The sequence below is a fragment of the Ptychodera flava genome, chromosome 2 (genome assembly GCF_041260155.1).
Source record: "Ptychodera flava strain L36383 chromosome 2, AS_Pfla_20210202, whole genome shotgun sequence".
Lineage (NCBI taxonomy): Eukaryota > Metazoa > Hemichordata > Enteropneusta > Ptychoderidae > Ptychodera > Ptychodera flava.
Genome location: NC_091929.1, coordinates 9,448,020 through 9,469,110, shown reverse-complemented (window position 1 = coordinate 9,469,110; position 21,091 = coordinate 9,448,020). Strand labels below are relative to the sequence as shown.

Here is a 21,091-nt window from a genome sequence, read left to right as displayed (position 1 = left end):
AATTTTCACAAATCTTTTCTGATCTACCAGTTGTGGGAGCTCACTTGTAAGATGTTGGAGTAACAAAAAATTGCACCACTTTTTCGACATAAAATATATATGCGATTTATCAATGTTGTGTTTTTTTTCTCCTTTTTATTTTTGCAGGCTGGCTAGTAGTTGTTTCAAAAATCCAAGGACGGCAAACAAAGAATTTTCTTTACATGCCCTTATCCACAATGTAAATACATGTACGGCCTGGGTCATCTTATTTACATAGGTCATAATATTTGCATGAAAATGGTCCAGTTTAAGGTTAACCGCGTTGCGTTCGGCATCTCATATCTTTGCTATGGCTGTTGTCGTGGATTTTGTTGTCGATTATGTCAAACGACTAGACACTGCAACGTTAATTACTGTGCTGGTAGTCGCAGTATCCTTAACGAGCCTTTCTTCTGCTCTTCGTTATTCAAAATTTCTGTTGTCAAGGCGACGATTTTTCGAAACATGTCTCGCGGATTTCCCAGGAGCTCCCAAGCATTGGTTGTTAGGGCATCTCGACAGGGTAATTGTCATCACTTTTTTGAATTTCTGTCATCACGAGATTGTAAACAGAGAAGGTTGTACAACGTTATGTGTCTACAATCTCATCATAATGATTTCCGACTTTGTTGCTTTTTTTAGACTGTAGGCTATTTACCAATTGTTTGAGACCAGAAGCGTCACAGTGGCACAGAAAGCAAGTCTTTACTCATAATATGCTAGAGTCGGGATCAATTATCGTTTCCCTGACTTCATACAGTATAAACCATCGTTATAACCAATTTGTAACCCACCCTTTCCCCCGATTTCCACTGCCCCCCGGCCCTCCCCGTACTATGGTGAAGGCTCCTAAGGCTTAGCGGACAATCTGGATTGAGTGGTTCAGCCTATTCCTTGATAAAGAATTTTCGTAATCTGCAATATGACGCAAAAACAAAACTCAACAAAGTTCATTTCATTGCCTGTGCAACTAATAAAGTGCAATAAGTAAGAAAGGGAGAGTCCATTTCAACATATATTCCCCAGTAGTGCGGCCTCCAGTACATCGACCCCTGGACTCACCGGGACCGGTTTTCTATTGTTCAACCATGATTAAGCTTATGTAACCCAAAGGGTTATCACCTTGTCGTGTTGCATAATACAACGAGATTCTATCGTTATGAAAGGACATACCTTCTTGAGCCTTCCTTGAGAGATGCTTGCTGCAGACATAGATTGTAATTTAGCAGAAGGTAATGACCGACCACATACAATCACCTCTCACAGTGATAGGGATGAAAGGTTTGAAGGCACTGTAAAATGTAAAAATGATATGCTCTCTGCGCAAAAATGATAAAACCTTAGGTAAGCTCACAAAATAGCTCCTAAAGTAAAGCTATGGCTCGGGAGAATGCCTCAAAACTCATTTGTGTGGTGCCGGCCGGCCATTTTGTTCACTGGCATGAACGATGCAACACACAATACCCGTTTGCCAAGAAAATTTGAAACGATGGCTGTGGTTGGTTTTCGGGATTTGTAGCTTTTCGCAAAATGCATTGGCACACTTAAGTGGTTGGTTAAGGAGACCATACAGCTGCCTAGTAGTCTAGTCATTTTAGGCCAAAAAAGGGGGTAACCCACCACAAATTGAAACAGAATTTATTTATTCACCATTCATCTCAAAAAGACCCATATAAAAACATATCAAAAGTCTTCCAAAATCCGAGGATGGAAAACCGCCTAATTTGCATAAATCCAAAATGGCCACCCCGTATTATAGTTTCAAGCGTTTTGGCCACTTACTGCCCGATATTTGTCCGATTTTAATAAAAAAAAATTATTTCCATATACCTTGTACATTCCCTTCATATTTTAGACATTTTTACAATAATTCCATCGTTATTATTTACAAAACAGGAACATGAGTCCGAATTTTACTGTAAAACGATAGTATTCTCACACACTATGTCTTGTAATCAATCCTTGTTTTATTTATATGATACAAATGTCTGTAATGTGAAATAATAAATAAATAGATAAATAAATAAATAGATACATAAATAGATAGATACATAAATAAATAGATACATAAATAAATAAATAAATAAATAAATAAATAAATAAATAAATAAATAAATAAATAAATAAATAGATAAATAAATAAATAAATAAATAAATAAATAAATAAATAAATAAATAAATAAATAAATAAATAAATAAATAAATAAATAAATAAATAAGAAACAAAGAAAGACAAGAAAGACAAAATTATTCATCAGTTGTTGTTCGTCTTTGCTAGTAAAGGGAAAGCAACTCCACTTGGGTTGTTTGTGTTTTGTGTGTGATATTGTGTATAATATAAGTGTATATCATGTTTGGCTGTTTTGTGTAAAATGTTGCTCAGCCATGGCGAGACGTACCCGTAATCTACGTGTATTGTGTTTATCCGCACTGGAGCGGAGAGATTGCTGTGACACTACGATACTTTGGCGCTACGTTTCGAAAACAGAATTTTCTTGGGTACACACTTGGAGATAGGTTCGGATTAGAGAGAGACAGAATGGCCGGAGAGAGCTTTGTATTGTGTCTTAGTATGACCAAGTTCAAAGATGAAAAAAGGAAATACATAAACAAGAATCATAGAATGACAAAATAACGAAAAGTCATAATAGAACAAAATTGAGCACTGCATCAAACAACTCAGATTCATTAAGAACCTATCAACACACAAACTCACCAACATTGAAATCAACGTACTTAGCAAAGGCTTAAAATTCATTCCCACAACAAATCGTCCTAACAGAATCCACCTGTTAGGGGACATAAAATATACATTCCGAAAATGAGACTCCGATATATCATGAGACACAGACCGTACAACACCCAGTCAAAATGAACTCGAAATGGATCCCACATACAACCGAGAACACAAAACTAGAAAATTATTGGAAGCAACAAAGTTGGCTATTGTTAACACACCTATTCGAAATACCAAAAACAACAACATGACACGTGCAGAACAAATAGTGTTCAAAACGCTATCAAAAAACAAGAAGATAACCATCAAACCGTTTGATAAAGGACGGGGGACAGCAATTTTAAACACTGATGATTACATAAGAGAATGTCAACTTAACGATCAACAATACTACACAAAATTGGCAACAGATGACACAAAAAATACAATAGAAGACATACCGGTACACAATCTCATAACAGAAATGTACAATGAAAAACACATTGACCATCACACATATGAATATTTGAATCCAGTCGATAGAAAAATAAGAACGCCACTTTGGTACCTTCTACCAAAAATACACAAAGTGCCGCCACCAGGAGCTATGTTCGTAGTACGGCCGATCATAAGTGGATGATCCAGTCCAACATTTCACATATCACAATTCATTGACCATTTTCTCAAACAAATCGTACATCAAAGACAACACACTTTATACGGAAAATTGAGACAATCAAAGTTCCGGCCAAAGCGACACTAGTAACACTGGATGTAATTTCCATGTACACAAATACACCACATGATGAGGTAATTGAATCAATCGGCAGAGCATTAAATCAGGAAAGATCATCAAACAGTTACATAATCAAGCAACCACCAACGAAACACATGATAGCTCTGCTAGAAGTAATCTTAAAAAAACAACACATTCGAATTCAACGATGAATTCTACTGGTAAATATGGGGATGCTCGATGGGGTCCCCGTCTTCTCCAGAAATAGCAGATATTACATTTCATGAGACAGAAACACAAACAACAAATATCGACCTGGCTGAGGTTCAGGGACGATGTTTTTCTGATTTTCATCAGAACACAACACGAACTCAATGAATTCATATCAAACATCAACAAAATGCATCCTACTTTCAATTTTTCGTTTGAAAGCTCCTCTCAAGAAATCACATATTTAGACCTATCTACAAAGGTCGTCGATACAACAAAGAGAATATTCTCGACATCAACACACACACAAAGCCAACAGATACATTTCAATTTTACAAAGAAACCTATGCCATCCGGCAGCAACATTCAAAGGTCTGATCAAAGGTGAATCATTACAATACATCAGAACATGTAAGAACGAAATCGATTTACACAAATTACACAATATAGTGAAAAAATACAAGACCGACAGTACAAAAAAATGAAATAGAAAGCATTATCAGAGAGACAGATCATAAAAGCAGGAAAAGACTGCTTGATCAACAACAACAAAGAAATAATGCCACCAACAATACCAACATATAGCCCGTTCATAGAAACGACAAAAATCAAGCAAGCCTGACAGAAAACTGGAGTGAACTTGAAAAAGACGAAACACTAAAAAATTGTTCCAAAACCAACATATAATCGCATATATTTATTAGAAGGAATAGAAATATAGGTGACACACTTATAAGCACCAGACTTCACAAAAACTACAATAGCTTAAACTCAGGGTCACACGAACCTACACAAACACAACGAGATCAAACTAGACATTCTAGCTGCCCTACTTGTGAACAACAAACGTAAGTGGAACAACATAATACCAAATTAAAAAATCTAACAATCAATCAATTGTGCTCACCAATCAAAAATGAATTTTAAGTGGCTGATGAAGAAAACTCTGTTTTCGAAACCACAGAGAAACATAGACAGAGTCGCAACGCTTGCATGCCTTTTGTTCCATGGTCGTCTCGGTAGACTATTGGCTTTTCATATTAAAATGAGCTTCAAAGGTGTTAAACTTTTCGGAGGCTTTGTTTGTGGTTGATAATTACACGAGATTATGCGAAAAATACGACGAGGTGGCATCGTACTGCCAGTCGCGTAGCAACCATAGTTACTTTGTGAGCTCTCGGGCCAGAAACACTGCTTCACGCCAATCAAAACATAACACGCCAGCAGTTTCATAAACATGTCCTTCCTTGACGCACGTGTAAAAGAGGGTATGACTGACCGTAAACCATTGAGTAAAACCAGACAGTATCGATAAAAGACTTTCAAATTTGGTTCAAACACACTCATTATATATTCATAAAAATATGAGAGGAATTTTTAAAACAGTAAACTCACTTTTCTGAAGCTAAAAACACTCCCGTTTTCGCCAGCACGTCAATTCTGCCAAGCACCACACGACAACAACAACACAAACTTTGCCGAACATACTTTCACTTAACAATTGGCGAAAATCCGAAAATTACTGAAGGATTCATGGTCGGCACTCTTCGGAAAAGAGAGGCGGGAGCAGCCTGAGGCGAGGCGAACATGGATGGGTTACGTAACCGCTTCACCCTTAAACAATACCCGTTGCCAAACTATCTATGTTTCTCTATGTCGAAACGTAGCGCCAAAGGATAGTAGTGTCACAGCAATCTTTCCGCCCCAGTGCGGATTAACACAAGACACGTGAATTACGGGTACGTCTCGCCATGGCTAAGCAACATTTTACATAAAACAGCCAAACATGATATACACTTATATTATACACAATATCATTCACAAAACGCAAACACCCAAATATGAACGATGTGTGGAGTTGCTTTCCCTTTACTACCTATACTATTTAATTCCCATGTGATCTGTACACCTTTTAGGAGACTTTAAACCCCCTCTCCCTTTGCTCAGCTCTCCCGCGCTGGCACACTTTGTCAATTCAGGCGCGGCTGTTTATCTACAATTTGGGTAAAATAAACAGCATTTGGGAAACTGGTAATTTTACAATTACCAGCTAGTATTGAACCTCATGTTGAGTTTCACAACTATGGTGACAACCAGTGTACCCTGGTAACACAATATCAACACACTAGATATAACTAGACTTCAAACCAGGTTGACTGTGTTTGATATGAATAAACCGCCAACTTTTTATAGAACGAATGTTCTAAAAAAAGCGTAAGTTCAGCCGGTGGCTTTTAATGTGAAATAGGCAATAGGTTATTGGCAAATTAGCAGCCAAAAACAAAATGGATACATATTCTGTATAAGTTATACTGAGATTGCTTTCAATATATTTCACACCATATATGTTAGCATCTTGCAAAATTAGACCAGTATTGATTGGAAAGTGAAGTGTGTTTGTGTACCATTGTTTTACCCTGAAATTCAGACTTGTGTGCCTATGTTATTAATAACTACAATTGGAAATCCCCTAAAATGTTGGAAATTCGAAGAGAATGTACAATTTATAAGAAAGTAAAAAAATATGTCCAAATCGGACTGATATTGCGCATATGTGGTCATAAGTGTTGATTCCATAATACCGGGGACGGCCATTTTGGATTTATGCAAATTTGGCATTGTTCCACTCCTTGTGTATTTATTTATTTACTTATTTACTGATTTATTTATTTATTTATTTAACATTACAGACATTTGCACCTTATGAAATCATGAAACAAGTATTGATTAGAAGACATAGTGTGTGAGAATACCATTGTTTTACAATTATGTTCCTTTTTTGTAAATAAAACAATGGAATTTTTGTCAAACATGTCTAAAATATGATGAAAATGTACAAGGCACATGGAAATAAAAAAAAATTTACCAAAATCGGACCAATATTGGGCAGTAAGTGGCCAAAAGCATTGAACCTATAATACTGGGGCGGCCATTTTGGATTTATGCAAATTAGGCCCTTTCCACTCCTTGGATTTTGGAAGACTTTTGATATGTTTTTTCTATGGGTTTTTCTTAGGTGAGTAGTGAAAAAATAAATTCTGTTGCAATTTGTGGTGGGTCATTTCATATTTTGACTGGACTATAGCCAAGTAAGCTGATGGGTGGACGACAGTCCTGAAAGAAGAAAACACACTTTGTAGTGATCCCTCAGATTTTGAATGGGCTTGTGGATACCAAAGTCCTCAGTTGAAGAAGAGAAATATGTCATCATATCGAATATATTCTTGTATCCCATCACAATTAGTACATTGTCTTACTGTCCAATAATGTTCCGTTTTCGTGACTCCTAGACCCTTTCCCCCTGGAAAGTGCTTTATTTGAGGGAAACCTCGCCTTACTAAATTAGAAACATGAAGGCGCGACATAGACTTTTTCTTTATTATCGGATAATATTGTCTAAAATGTCTAAGTTAGAGACTTTCAGGAACATGAGACCTAAGTGATCTAACATGGATATTAATATTATCGACATTATCCGATTAAACAACGTTTTTAGAATTTTGCACCTAACCGCTTCTAATATTAGACTCTAACTTACATTTTAGACATTATTATCGATTTTATCCGATATTATCCGATAAAACAGCATGCGGGCATCTGCCACTTCCCCATCCTTCTAATATTAGATTCTAACTTAGATGTAAGACGATATTATCGATTTTATCGGATAATATCCGATAAAACTGCATGTCGGGCATCTGCCACTTTCCCTTCGTCTAATATTAGACTCTAACTTAGATGTAAGACGATATTATCGATTTTATCGGATAATATCCGATAAAACTGCATGTCGGGCATCTGCCACTTTCCCCTCGTCTAATATTAGACTCTAACTTAGATGTTAGATGATATTATCGATTTTATCGGATAATATTCGATAAAACAACGTGTCAGCATCTGCCTCTTCTCAATCCTTCTAATATTAGACTCTAACTTAGATGCTAGACGATATTATCGATTTTATCGGATAATATCAGATAAAATAGCATGCCAGGCATCAGCCACTTCCCCACTCGTTAGACTCTTACTTAGATGTTAGACGATATTATCGATTTTATTGGATATTATCGGATAAAACAGCATGTCGGGCATCTGCCTCTTCCCCATCCTTCTAATATTAGACTCTAACTTAGATGTTAGACGATATTATCGATTTTATCGGATATTATCCGATAAAACTGCATGTCGGATATCTGCCTCTTCCCCATCCTTTTAATATTAGCCTCTAACTTAGATAACTTAGATAATATTATCCGATAATGCCTATAGTGTCAATGTCGCGGTATCCTCATTAGTAACATTCCTACTTTCAACTTAGACACTTGATTTCACATGTCTTTAAACCGATATTACACTGTGTCTCAGCCAGGGTCATGCTCACTGTATGTAGCCACTGTCTATTATTAGTTTATTAATAAAATAGTCTACTACAGTATAAGTATTAGACGACTGCGTCTTCCCACTGCTTTCTCAGACCAGGTCGTATTCCATATGATAGAATTGAATAACAAATAAACGTATATTTTTTTACGATTTAATCAATAATTTCTCTTTTGATAACATTGATAGTTGACTCCCAATGAAGAAGGTATACAGAAAAGTGTTAAATGGACCGCTGAGTACAAATTTGGGTATCCTTTGTGGTTTGGGCCATTTGTTGGAATGTATGAATGTGCACATCCCATGACTGTTAAAGCGGTGTTATCAACAGCAGGTATGTATCTTAAGCAAAACATGACCAAGGTATTAAGGATCATTTATCGCTAATGTTGCATTTCTTTAGTACGTCAGTTTTTGCAATAGCGTGATCGGTTTTGTAAAAGCGGCACAGAAGAAGTTCGTTTTTGAGGATAATTGAGTCTTGTTGGAAACAATTACCTGTAGGCAAGTTACGCTACGCTAATCAGAAGGCTCAACTCACATATACAGTTGAAATTCATAATTGCATGCTAATATACACAACATCCTTGCTGTAAAGCGCTTAGCTATACATATACATCGCATGTGCTTCATTTGCGACAATATTTATAATATTTGGCCAAACCCGACCTAACAGTGTTCAAACCTTCAAACGGAAATATTTAATCGCGCTTGTCCAATCTATAAATTCCTACATTTTCTTAGTACTTTTGCTTTAGGTATATTTTGGGGAATGTCATCTATCATGATTCTGTTGTGTATGGGCGTTTCTTATCAATCTCTCAAAAACGGATACGTACGTGTCCACGTCTGTCAAAACATTGCTTGCAATGGCAGATGTACACTTGAATATACTGGTAGTTGACTTTAAATATTTGCACTTCACTTGCTGTTTGAAAAACTGAATATGAGCAAGCATTGCAATACGCCCAAGAGAGTTTGGTTTTACCACTGAGATTATGAGGAAACGTTAGGCCGATAGAGGCAGTATATGGAACTTATAAAATTTTGCTTGAAAAATGCTTTATAAAATTTTCAACAATTTTCTTTCAAAATCAAGAACAATCAGGGATCATTGAGCAAAACTTTGTACAAGAGAAATAAATAATCTGTCATCTACCAATACTTGAAATTCAAAATGGCCGCCACCTCTTTGTTATCTCTATGGGGAAAAAATACAATTTTCGATTGTCAAAAAGCTAGGATGGTGAGATTATTTCTTACTTCAAGAGCCTCTCAATGATCCCTCACAAGTATAGTGAGTTCAGTATTGTAATAACGTAAAAGTCTGAATATCCCGGATTCGCATTATACCTTAATACTTGATTTTTTCACAACAGAACCAAAAGATGAATGGAGTTATGGCTTTGTAAAACCCTGGCTAGGAGATGGGCTGCTCCTTAGCAAAGGACCAAAGTGGATGAGAAATAGGAAGCTTTTGTCACCGGGATTCCACTTTGAAATTCTCAAGCCATATGCAAAAATATTCAAAGAATGTGCTGACGTCTTAGTCGTGAGTTTTTTTTACTGAGGTTATAAATGTCAAGCGAAGGTATTTGGATGAAAATAAGCATATTTCGGTAAAATAATCATGATTGGTCTAAAGGTCTTATTTCCGCAACTAAATACTAGAGCGTACCGTTTTTAATCTCATTATATTATGATACAGTTATGCAAGTTGACAATGTTGTTATTTCGGACGCGAAGTTGGGACGAGGCATCTAGGGCCTGCTTAATACAAACTCCAAACGAACGTGTCAGTATATGCCACACGCATGTACAGTTGCGAGCTGTAGCGGAGTAAACTTTTACAATCAAAATGCCTCAAGCTATATACATGATAGCTAGCGTGTTTAGCTCTCAAGCTTGAAGTTCAAAACCCTCTGAATTGAATTCGTTTCCTCTGTTACTGCTGTTGACCGCCTGACTGAAATACTAGTATAGCCAATCTCAAAAGTTTCTTTTTGACGTTTCAGGATAAATGGTCGACCCAGTGTACTGAAGGATCAATGGAAATGTTTCATCCCATTAGTTTGATGACCCTTGATAGCCTAATGAAGTGTATATTCAGTCTTGATGTGAATTGTCAGACTAAAAAGTGCGTTTACCTGTTTATCCATGCATGACGCATATTAGTTATATGTGCATGCGTATATATATATATATATATATATATATATATATATATATATATATATATATATATATATATATATATATATGTGTGTGTGTATGTGTGTATGTGTGTATGTATGTATGTATGTATGTATGTATGTATGTATGTATGTATGTATGTATGTATGTATGTATCCACACATGTACATATGTATGTACGAATGCACGCAAGGATGCACAAATACACATACGTACTACATATGTATGTGTATGGATGCATGCATGCATGTAGTGTCTATGTTTGAATCTTTTTGGTACAAATATGCAAGTCACACCAATGTTTATAACATTTTATCAATATCACAGGAAAGTAAACTGTAGATCACAGTCAATGCTTTACCTCCATGGCTTTGTATCCCAACGGTGATATTGCTATACCGGTATTATAAGTCGTTTGACCGAAATAATTTCAATTTATGTTGTAGAAGTTACACTTATCAATTTGTTCTCTCACAGGGATTCTCATCCATACATCAAGGATGTCTATGACATAGCCAATCTAACAATAGCACGGATCTTCAATCTGTTTCATCACGCTGACATAATCTACAAATGTTCCTCAAATGGGAGACATTTTTACAGGGCACTCCATTCACTTCATAGCCAATCAATGGCAGTGATTGACAAGCGAAAGAAAGCTTTGGAGATTGAACAGCAAGGTGGACAGATTCAAAAACGAAAATACATTGATTTTCTGGACATACTTCTGTCGGCCAAGGTTAGTAACACAGCATTTCAGTAGACAACAGTTTACTGAAGGGAATCTGTACCTTTTTAGCCCTGTCTATGAAAAGAATTGCTTGTATTACTATCCCAGGGGATTATCAAAGAGTATGACAGCTCACAATCATTGAAATATACAATTTACATGCAGGTTACTGTTCTGAAACCTTTCTTTTTTAAAGAACTTTCCGAACTGCAAAAAACCATTATTAAGAAGTACTGAAATAAATTTCATTTATTCTTCATTATAAATTTCGCAGTAACTTTTATACGAAAAGTATCTAATATTTGTTTTTCTTTCCCAGTGCTACAAGAAATTCATTGTGAATTGAGAAAGTCGAAATAAGACAAAAGTCCGACACACTAAACTGCAACTGCAGCACTCACCTTTACCTCTCGATAGTTTTCATAGGTATCGAGGTAGCGATTTTGCCAATAAAGGATTTTATAAAATGATAAAATGTACGTTTCAAGGTAGTATACGTGCCCGAAAGTGAAAGACTTAAACGTTTTCTCAAACGTCTCTCAAAGGAGGTTGTAACCATTTTCCTTTTAATCAAAAATAAACATCAGGGTTCATTGTGCAAAGTTTGGTTCTAGAGAAACAAATTACCAAAAATGTACCGATATTTGAAATTCAAAATGGTCGCCATCAGCTTGTAAAACTCATGGAAAAAATTCCAATTTGCACAAAAATGTATTGCTAAAAATTTTATTTACTCAAAGAGCTTCAATATGATCTCTAAAGGATGATAGGTCGATCAGAAAGGTACAGTAAAAGTTTGAGATTCTGAGTATCTGTCCCTGAGGCACATCCTACCTAATAAGATTTTGCTTTCTTCAGGATGAAGATGGCAAAGGTCTCACAGATCAGGAAATCCGTGACGAAGTGGATACATTTATGTTTGAAGGACATGACACCACAGCCAGTGCAATTTCATGGTGCCTGTACAACCTTGCTAAAAACCCAGAACACCAAAAGAAATGTCAGGATGAAATTGACAACTTCTTTGCCAAAAAAGGAAACACTGACATTGAATGGTTGGTACTTTCTTATATCCATTGATTTCCTTTCTTTCAACCGTTAACTCTTCTTTGTTGATTTACAAGTAAGTTACTTCGAGTCAACTGAAACCCAGTGCGGACATACTTACGATAATATCAATGTTGAAAGTCCCCTAGAATAAGAATCATAACATTGCCTATTTGCTCACTTATTTTCGTGACCGGCGAGCTGTTTTATTGATAAATTGGAGGCAATTTTCTCGGTCATAGTGCGTCGGTATTGTTTCAATCATAGTTTAGTACGGGAAGATCACTGTGCAGTTATGACATTCAAAGGGGGGATATAATTGTTACTTTGGTTGGAAGAGTGACTCTCGTAGTGGTATGGTGACTTAAAATTTAACATCAACCCTTGGACAATGACAATTGGCATTTAGGAAAATGGTTGGTTACGAAAATCAGGTGTCACTTTGCATTGAATTCAACTGTACGAGTCAAATCGACAAGTTGATGATCTCTGATGACGTGGAAGTCATCAAAATTATCAATTCGTTAATGACAGTACTTGTGCATTAACATATGCTGTACTATATCTTGAAGCCAAAACAAGGGACTATTTGCCCGAGGGAAGGTGACCATTTGCACGATGTTAGGAGGGCAAATGGCCTCCTGGCTCGAGGGTATATAATCAATAGACTGAGTTTGGACTATAATGTTTTTATTACATGCCTTTCATACATAGTTTTCACTCCAAATGTTTTGGTTTATTTGCGAATGGCCATCATATGCTTTATTTTCATGTTAGACGAAAATCCGTTAAAATACAATTAATGGCGGATTGATAAATTTAAAGGACCAGTGATGCTAAATGATGAGGATATTTTTATTGTTATTTCTTATAATGTCAACCATAATTTCTTGTTCCACACCTCAAAGCATGTTGATATACAGAGTATTCAGCTTGTAAACTGAGCCTGTAAATGTGTAGAAGTACATTATTATTGTTGACATGTGAATTGCGGGCCGGACAAGAATTCAAATGTAAACAAAAGAGTACATTTTACACATATAGACCGCATGTTGACAAGCTAAATAGTGGGTGTTTTAACATTCTTGTGGGAGTACCGTTAGAATAAGAACTTTATTGACAAACGAAATAAAAATAATGAAAAAAATCATCAAAAGTTAGCATTTTCTGGCCCTTTAAATCACTATTATGTGGTTTATCGATTTTTTATGCATAGTTTTCTAAACACCGGATTTCCTATGCAAGACATGTAATTTAAACATTTTTAAATCCCAAAATTGTGAAGTTGACAATAGTTCCGATCTACTTTCAGTCGAGTGATGACTATGGTTATGAAGCATGCGACATTCGATGTATGAGCCTTGTAATACCAGAAGTTATAGCATTAATAAAGTTTTGCAAATTACTTCTACAGGGATGATCTGAACAGTGTTCCATATTTAACTCTTTGTATCAAGGAAAGCTTTAGGATTACTCCGCCAGTGCCATCAATATCAAGGAAGATAACCAAGCGAGTCGATCTACCCGATGGACGAGCATTCTTACCAGGCCAGTAGTTTTAACTTCTTGATACCAACAATTGCCTCTGCTTATTTTCTTATTCTTGGCCGTACTTCGTCACACATGCAATACCTTCTCTTACAAAAGACATGAATGTATAGCTTGGCCGATCATGAGAGACAAAGCCACGATATGCAGATCTGCTAAAAGCACCTTAGTTGGGCAAATTAATTTTTGCCATAGGGCATTCAGTTCCTTGTTAGGGCTGTAATATATGGTTTTGCACGAATATCACACAATTTTAGAATGTTATAATACCTTACACTGGGCAAAACGCTTGATATAAACAACAATAATTGCCTTAAAATTCAATCTCGCATATTTCATCACATTTTGATTAAATCTGAGTAAGGTCATCCCCAAGACCTGTAAATCAAATATTGAAGCTGTCTTACCAGCATTTATAAATATTTTTTTACCAAAATTGGCCTTTGCTCATAAATTAAACTTAATGGTCAGGGCGTCGCCCGTTATTTCTGTATTGTGTTTGTTACAATTAAAATGATGATGTAGATATACATTGCGCAAGAACCAACTGATAACAAGAGCTGACCTTTGACCTTTTCCTGCATCTAACAGTATCGTTCATATTTATCTGAACCATACGACATTTGTCTCAGCGTATGACATGTAAAGTCAAAAGGACTTCAGTGTCCCTGGGTCAAACGTCACATCTCTGTTCATGGATGGCAGCATTAAGAAATTTGTTGCCTATGACTTTCAAATATGATTTACTGGTTAATTCTTATAGGAATGATTGTCACTACCAACTTTTATGCCCTTCATCACAATATTCATGTGTGGGATAATCCTGATGTCTATGATCCATCCAGATTCTTACCTGAGAACGTCAATGAGAGATCTCCGTATGCCTTTGTGCCCTTCTCTGCTGGTCCAAGGTTTGTAAATTTAGGTCGTCACGTCTTTCGAATTCCATGTCTTTCTTTGATTAATAACATTAAGAATAAGTTGTGTGATTGTTGTATTTATCACCTAAAATGCTCTCAGTATTTGTTAATCGCTATACTTTATCGTACAATATCACTGTCGATATGTACAAGTACATAGAGCTTTACAAATTCTGCATTGTCGGAATTTGTGTAATGCAACATGATTCTTGTAACTGTCAATGAGAACCAAACAAAATGGCAACCACGTTTCACTAAAGACGCCCCCAATATTGAACTTAGGATCTATTTTGAAATTTCCTCGGAACTTTTAACTAACATTGATACTGAGATGAGATCAAAGCAAGTACTAGTGATTGTTATGTTGACATGACGACTTTCTCAGGGGAGAAGCAAACAACCCCTCACTGCACCTTAAATTCGTGTCCTAGCCCCTTATCCTAATGAGGTTCCTCTATCCATAGATTCCTTTTCTCACAGGCCTTCAGTGGTAGGGAATTAGGGTAGTGTTCTCCTAGTGGACATACTGGCAATAAAGTCGAATCATTTCAAAGGCTGTAGAGTTATGCCAATTGCGTCAATACTCAATTTTAAGTAGCAGGATGTAAATTAGATCTCCTAAATTCATCATCTTCTCACAATTTTGAAAAACTAAAATATGGGTATGGTATGTGATCAATCGGCCAGAACCCAAGACCAAAATGTCTTTTATGTAAGATCTGATTGAGTGATGTATAAAAATTAGACTTGTCTGGCTCCATAAAGTCTTGCACAAATATATATGAGTTTCTGCTATTTCTAATACATCAATCTTAAGTTTTTTCCTGTTTAGAATTTTAGTGATGCCTAGTGAAACGTTTCACTGTGTTTTCGGTTTTGATACCCAGTCATTGCATCTTTTGAATTTTATTAGAATGATGTTATATTAATACAACTTATTTTTGTATTCTCTGCAGGAATTGCGTTGGTCAAAACTTTGCCATGAACGAGATGAAGATAACCCTCATGTTGGTTTTACATAGTTTTGAATTCTCACTCGACAAGACTAAGCCTCCGAGTCCAAAGTTTGCGTTTGTTTACAGATCTGAAAACGGCATACACCTTCATGTCAAGAAACGTCATCTAGCTACCATATCAGGGAGATGAGAACTTTTGTCATTTAAGAAGAACCATATCACTCCATCCTAATAACGTTAACTGCAACATATCATCCACAGATATTTTAGGGTCATGTCGAGATATGCACTATAATAATATCATCTCATATAAGAGTGTTCTCGAACTAAATTTGCAACTTGCTAGTAATCAAAGTAAACAAACGAAATGGATGCCACCTCACCGACAAAGTCATGTTCAGGAATACCTTTAAGAAATTCGGCGTTCATCAATTTTTTTTATAAATACAAGGCAAAAAGTATTCTTTTGTATTGAGGTCTTTAGGAAGACAGGAGCAGTTTTCTAATTTCTTGGCTCTGGTTGTAACATAAAGGTGGATAGCAATACAGCACATTTTTGAAACAGCATTGTACAGAACACAATGGATTTGACTTGTTATGAACTTTACGAAAAATGCAACGAGGACGAAAAAGTTAATTCATTTTCGATTGACTTGGCAGTTTAAAGTTTTGTAAAGCAGTTTTTTTTACAATTAACAAAATGTATTTATCAGTACTATCTTCGTATTTTCTTTATACAGTACCTCTTAAGAAGCTCTAGTTTTGGAGCAAAATGTTATGTCACAAGTTAATTAAAATACGTACTGACCAAACAGCCGGGTTTGTAGTGTGTACCAATCAACTTGTTTATTTTATACTCTCCACTATAATATATATATATATATATATATATATATATATATATATATATATATATATATATATATTATATATATATATATATATTATATACACACATATATAAGAAGTTACAAAAGTAAGGAATTGTATCTCCTGCAAACGTTCATACAGCGCCACCTGTGGCAGGGGTCAAGAGGTCATAGTGTAGGCTTGTCCCATCCTCTTTTGCACTGAGACGGTCCTCCAGGCAAGACTGCCATTTCGGCAGCTGGACCTCATCTGGATCGTCTAGGTCAGCAGCAGTGTCATTTTATCCGCTTGTCATATGTGGGAGGCAGTGTCAGCATGGTACTGCCCGGGCTCCTTTAATGGTTTTCCCATGTTTGATTCTGTCTACCACTCAACCTATTAGCTATGTAATAGGTATAATGCAACCACATTATTGAGACTCTGTCGAATTCTTTTTCTGCCTAGTTTTCCCTTTGTTTTCACCAACAGGCATGGCTCATGGAAAAAAAAACTGTACAAAAAGAAGAAGGCAGCTAACTTCATTGCCACTTGACACTCAGCATATTCAAATCCTGCATCAGACACTAGGGCTACAAGGCAACAATCAACAACATCAACTTTATAAAGTGGACATATAATTTTGTTTTCAGTTATTCTTTAGGATATATAAGTTTATCCTCTCTAGATCAATATGAAGCTGTATTATTGTACATAAGACTTCAAAGTTATAGTAATGGCTCATCTATCTTGCTATGTCTTGCACATATATATTTACAAAGGCAAGCCTTCCAATAACCAATCAGAGGTTTCAGATGTTTGGGATCTACTTGCCAGTTGAAGACCCAGATTGTTACGTGCAGAGAAAACGAACAAAAGGGTGAACTCAGCAGTTAACGTTAAACAAAATTTATTACGAAAATAAAACTAATTGCTAAGTCAGGGATAGAGTACAAGCTTTAAAGTGTACAGACTACTTATCTCAGCTGGGACGGCAAAGCTCCAGTCTCAGAGTTGTAACAGTCAGTTGGATGAATGAACAGTCCTTGCAGGCTTGAAGCTGCACAAAGTCCACAGTATAAATCCAGCGTTGGCAGTGAAGGTCTTGAAAAGTCTTGAGAATGACTACTGCTGGAGTTTAGTAACACACAAGAGACACGATCCCAAAAGTCTGACTGAAAGCTGAGCGCGTCCCTTTTATAAAGGCATATAAGAACAATCTAGAACTTTTATTGACATGCTAATTACTGTTCTAAAATTATCTCCCTTACACAACTAATCAACTTTCCAGAACATTCCAAACATGACTAATTGAATTCAAGGTTGTGAGGTCATCAAGGGCAGTGACCTTGGGAATGTTCTAGACTAATTGAACTCAGGTCATGATGAGTGTGGGGGAAATGACCTACATAACACACCCCCTCTTCAAAAAAGAAAATTTTTCAAAGAAAAATCTTTCTTTTACAAATGTAATCTTGAAAGGATTTAAGTACTCAAATTTTGTTTTACTCTAAAGTAAAATTTCTTGAAAGTGAACAACAATAAACTCTAAATACGAGAGAGACAGTCTGCAATTAAATTGTCTCTGCCTTTGATATGTCTAATGTCAAGATTAAACTCCTGTAACATTAAACTCCATCTTAGCAATCTCTGATTTTTGCCTTTAAATTTCTGCAGAAAAACAAGAGGGTTGTGATCAATATAAACCACTATTGGCTGATTTGAAGAAGTAACATAAACTTCAAAATGCTGTAAAGCTAATATCAAAGATAAACACTCTTTTTCAATTGTAGAGTAGTTTCTCTGGGATTTGTTAAATTTGCGTGAAAAATAGCAAACAGGATGATCTATACCATGACTATCCTCTTGCAATAAAACAGCACCAGCAGCCGTATCACTAGCATCTACAGCTAATTTGAATGGCAAAGTGAAATCTGGTGCAGACAACACTGGGGCACTTTGCAGTATGGCTTTAAGTGTATGAAATGCCTGTTGGCATTGCTCTGACCAAACAAACTTTACTTTCTTTTTAAGTAAGTTAGTCAAAGGCTCAGTAATTGTGGAGAATTTGGACAGAATTTTCTGTAGTAACCAGCCATACCGAGAAAGCGCATCAGTTGTCGTTTGCAGTTTGGTATGGGAAAACTTGAAATGGCACTGATTTTGGCATCAACAGGTTTTACCTCACCCTGTCCTACAGTATGTCCGAGGTAAGTTACCCTCGCCCAACCAAACTCAGATTTGGCAAGGTTGACAGTCAACATTGCTTTACTCAGTCTCTCGAAGAACTTCCGCATGAGCTTAATGTGTTCCTCCCAGGTGTCACTATACAGGATGGACGTCGTCAACGTAGGCTGCACACCCGTCTAGCCCGGATATGACGTCGTTGATCATCCGTTGGAACGTTGCCGGAGAGTTCTTCATTCCGAATGGCATCACCTTGTACTGGAACAACCGTCTGGTGTAACAAAGGCGGATATTTCACGAGCACGATCCGTCAGAGGGACTTGCCAAAATCCCTTCAGTAGGTCAAATTTCGTCACATACTTGGCTTTTCCCACTCGGTCGATGCAGTCATCAATCCTCGGGATTGGGAAAGTGTCTGTCTTTGTTAAAGTGTTGACCTTCCTAAAGTCCGTGCACATACGATAACTGTGATCTGATTTGGGAACAAGTATGCACGGCGAACTCCAGTTACTTTTACTGGGTTCAATAAAGTCATTGTCCAGCAGGTATTTGACTTCTTCCTGGAGATATTTTGCTTTTGTTGGATTCAGTCTGTATGGATGTTGTTTTACAGGCTTACTGTCCCCAACATCAACGTCGTGATAGATGACGTTTGTCCTCGTTGGAACATCTTGAAACAGGTGTTTATATTCGTGGAGCAGTTCTTTCACCTGTTGTTGTTGTTCTGGCTGGAGGTGTGCCAACTTTGTAGACTCCAGCTTCTCCAGGATTTCTGAGTTCTGAAGCTTGACCGAGCCCAGCTTTGAGTTTAGAGTATTTTCACTCAAGTCAGTTTCAGTATCACTATCTTCATAATGGCCAGAACTGACGGTACTGACAGGCTGAGTTATAGTAGGATTATCCCTATCCAAATATGGCTTAAGCATATTTATGTGACATAGCTGTTTTTGTTTTCGCCTGTCAGGTGTTATTATGATGTAATTTAAATCACTCAATTTCTTATCAATTAGGTATGGCCCAAAGTAACGAGCATGGAGTGGTTTGCCAGGAACCGGAAGTAGAACAAGAACTTTTTGACCTGGTTCAAACTTCCGTTTTGAGGTGTTTTTATCATATTTGGTTTCATTGACTGCTGAGATGACTCAAGATTTTCTCTGGCTAATTCACATGCTTCAGAGAGTTTTGTACGAAAATCTGACACATATTGCAAAATATTCAGACAATCATCATCGTCTGATAGGAATTTCTCTTTAACGAGCTTAAGTGGGCCACGGACTGTATGTCCAAATACAAGCTCAAATGGGCTAAAACCAAGAGACTCTTGAATTGACTCTCTAACAGCAAAGAGCAGAAAATGAATTCCTTCATCCCACTGCTTCTCTGTGTCAAAACAGTAGGTCCTAATCATGTTTTTCAAAGTTTGATGAAATCGCTCAAGAGCACCCTGACTTTCTGGATGATAGGCGGATGACCTATACTGTTTAATGCCTAGCTGATCCATTACTTGTTGAAAAATTCCAGACATAAAGTTGGAGCCTTGATCGGACTGGACACATTTAGGGAGGCCAAATAAAGTGAAAAATTTGACTAAAGCTCTCACTATAGTCTTTGTCTTTATATTTCTCAGTGGTATGGCTTCTGGGAACCGAGTTGATGTACACATAATTGTCAACATGTACTCATTTCCTGATCTTGTTTTTGGTAGGGGCCCAACACAGTCTATTAGTATCCTACTAAATGGTTCTTGAAATGCAGGAATTGGCTGTAAAGGGGCCTTTGGAATGGTCTGATTTGGCTTTCCTACCACTTGACATGTGTGACAAGTTTTACAGAAATGTGCTACATCCTGCCTGAGATTAGGCCAATAAAAGTGACTGAGAATTTTATGATAAGTTTTCCTTACTCCCAAATGACCAGCCCAGGGCGTTTCATGGGCCAGGCGCAATATTTCAGGACGATAGGGCTTTGGAACCACAATTTGATGTTTTATAGCCCAGTCGTCATCAACCAAGACATCTGGAGGTCTCCATTTACGCATGAGAATACCAGATTTTGTATAATAGGAAACAGAGCTATCTGAAGTTTTACCTTCATCATCTACCCTGTCAAACAAAGACAAAATATCTGGGTCTTTGTGTTGTTCTGCAATGAGATTTGATCTAGAAAATGTCTGACTTTGGTCAGCAGAAGTTTTACTGGAAGTTTCAAATCCACGAGGGATAACGGAATGATCCGTGTCAAACACCTGACTGAGAAAGGTGTCATTTAAGTCAACATCTGTGACATTATTTTTGAGAGTATTTTGATTCTCGGAAGTTTTCTTTGACATGGCTCGAGTAATGGCACATGAAGGAAATAAATCGGGTATCTCTTGTTCAATTGGCTCTGGATCCTGATCTAAAGTAGGATTATCAGTCACAAGTGGATTAGTAATGACCTTGTCCCCAGCAAGGTCGTTTCCGAGAAGAAGGTGAATCCCTTCAAAAGGCAAAAAAGGCCTAATACCTAAAGTCACAGGTCCAGAAACAAAGTCCGAAGACAAATAGACATTATGGAGAGGAACAGGAATGTAGTCATTACAATCTACCCCCTTAATAAGAA

The 21,091-nt window shown here is 36.8% G+C and overlaps 1 protein-coding gene across 1 annotated transcript; it reads left to right on the top strand.

Annotated features, from left to right (window-relative positions):
• Nucleotides 1-265: 265 nt before the first annotated feature.
• LOC139123516 (cytochrome P450 4F4-like) lies at nt 266-15,647 on the top strand. Its single transcript, XM_070689687.1, has 9 exons — nt 266-544; nt 8,253-8,397; nt 9,443-9,615; nt 10,079-10,200; nt 10,734-10,995; nt 11,845-12,041; nt 13,448-13,581; nt 14,345-14,492; nt 15,458-15,647. The coding sequence occupies exons 1-9, from the start codon at nt 332-334 to the stop codon at nt 15,645-15,647; spliced, it is 1,584 nt and encodes a 527-aa protein (XP_070545788.1). The 5' UTR covers nt 266-331.
• Nucleotides 15,648-21,091: the final 5,444 nt, after the last annotated feature.

Excerpts from the sequence above, each read along its gene's own strand:
- LOC139123516 (XM_070689687.1), top strand. The coding sequence starts at position 332 with ATGGCTGTTGTCGTGGATTTTGTTGTCGATTATGTCAAACGACTAGAC. Across the intron at positions 10,201-10,733 it reads GTGAATTGTCAGACTAAAAA|GGATTCTCATCCATACATCA; the intron begins GTGCGTTTACCT and ends GTTCTCTCACAG. Across the intron at positions 14,493-15,457 it reads CCCTTCTCTGCTGGTCCAAG|GAATTGCGTTGGTCAAAACT; the intron begins GTTTGTAAATTT and ends TATTCTCTGCAG.